At 61.7% G+C, this 1,809-nt stretch overlaps 1 protein-coding gene across 1 annotated transcript in view; it reads left to right on the top strand.

The window, feature by feature from the left end:
• The window catches only part of LOC104133359 (integrin alpha-10), a 20,037-nt gene that overhangs the window by 8,122 nt on the left and 10,106 nt on the right, over positions 1-1,809 (top strand). The window contains exons 3-4 of the mRNA XM_035902117.1: positions 928-1,254; positions 1,595-1,760. Coding sequence (XP_035758010.1) covers positions 928-1,254; positions 1,595-1,760 — 493 coding nt within the window. The remainder of the gene's footprint in view (positions 1-927; positions 1,255-1,594; positions 1,761-1,809) is intronic.

The following is a 1,809-nucleotide window of genomic DNA, read 5'->3' as shown; positions in this document are numbered from 1 at the left end:
GTCATCCTGGGGGTGATGCCATTGTCCCCAGAGCCATGCCATTGTCACCGGGGCCATGCTGTCATCCTTGGGGTGATGCCATTGTCCCCAGGGCCACGATGCCACCGCTGGGTCAATGCCACCCCTGGGCCGATGCCAGCTGGGGACGTTTCTGGGGGGGTCAAGGGTGCGCTTTGCCAGTTGGGGCTGGGGGGGAGGACACGCTGCGCGTCCGGGGGGGACATTTTGGGGCACGGGGCCGACACTGCGCGCCCTGTCCCCATGGCCGGGGGGGGGGCGGCTTTTTTTGGGATTGGGACTGGGGTCAGGACTGTGGTTGGATTTGGGATCAGGATTGGGTTTGGGATTGGGACTGGGGTCAGGACTGTGGTTGGATTTGGGATCAGGATTGGGTTTGGGATTGGGACTGGGGTCAGGACTGTGGTTGGATTTGGGATCAGGATTGGGTTTGGGATTGGGACTGGGGTCAGGACTGTGGTTGGATTTGGGATCAGGATTGGGTTTGGGATTGGGACTGGGGTCAGGACTGGGGTTGGATTTGGGATCAGGATTAGGGTTGGGATTGGGGTCAAGACTGAGATTGGGGTCAGGGTCGGGATTGGGGCTGGGATTGGGAACGGGGTCAGGATAGGGGTTGGGATCGGGACCGAGATTGGGAGCAAGATTGGGGCTGGGGTCAGGATTGGGATCAGGATTTGGATTGAGGTTGGGATCAGGATTAGAATTGGAGTGAGGATTGAGATTAGGATCAGGACCAGGGTTGGGATTGAGCTCAGGCTTGGGCTCAGGAGCAGAGTTGGGGTTGGGATTGGGGTGAGGATTAGAATTAGGATCAGGATCTGAGTTAGGATTGGGATCAGAATCAGGGTTGGGATTGGGACTGGAATTGGGGTTGGGATTATGATCAGGATCAGAGTTGGTGTTAAGGTCAGGATTGGGAATGGGATCAGGAGCAGAGTCAGGGTTGAGATCGGGCTCAGGATCAGTATTGAGATCAGGATTGGGATTGAGATCAGGATCGGGGACAGGATTGGGATTGGGGTTGGGATCGGGGTGGAGGTCAGGGTCGGGATTGGCCTCATGCCACCCGTCCTTCCCGGCAGCACCGAAGCCTTCAGCCCCGAGCGGGGCGGGCGGGCGGATGCCACCCGTCTGATGATCGTGGTGACGGACGGGGAGTCCCATGATGGCGAGGAGCTGCCCGAGGCGCTGGCAGAGTGTGAGCGGCGCAACGTCACCCGCTACGCCATCGCGGTGAGCCCCGGCCACCCCCCCACCTCCGCCCCCGGTTCGGGAGCAGGCACCGTGCCTCAGTTTCCCCACTCCCCCTTTGCACCCTGCCGCGGTGGGGGCAGGATGCGGCCCCTGGCCGATGCTGGGTCCCCTCTCCCCAGGTGCTGGGGCACTACCTCCGCCGGCAGCAGGACCCCGAGGATTTTATCCGCGAGATCAAGTACATCGCCAGCGACCCGGATGAGAAATACTTCTTCAACGTCACGGACGAGGCCGCCCTCAACGACATCGTGGACGCCTTGGGTGACCGCGGTGGGGGCAGGATGCGGCCCCTGGCCGATGCTGGGTCCCCTCTCCCCAGGTGCTGGGGCACTACCTCCGCCGGCAGCAGGACCCCGAGGATTTTATCCGCGAGATCAAGTACATCGCCAGCGACCCGGATGAGAAATACTTCTTCAACGTCACGGACGAGGCCGCCCTCAACGACATCGTGGACGCCTTGGGTGACCGCATCTTCAGCCTGGAAGGTGACGCAGGGGACGGATCCCGGACCCCGAGGTGGGGGGGGTGGGGGTG

This window comes from Egretta garzetta, unplaced genomic scaffold, assembly GCF_000687185.1.
Source record: "Egretta garzetta isolate BGI_Z169 unplaced genomic scaffold, ASM68718v1 scaffold359, whole genome shotgun sequence".
Classification (NCBI taxonomy): Eukaryota; Metazoa; Chordata; class Aves; order Pelecaniformes; family Ardeidae; genus Egretta; species Egretta garzetta.
The sequence above is the reverse complement of the archived record's forward strand: the minus strand, read 5'-3'. Positions and strand labels throughout refer to the sequence as shown.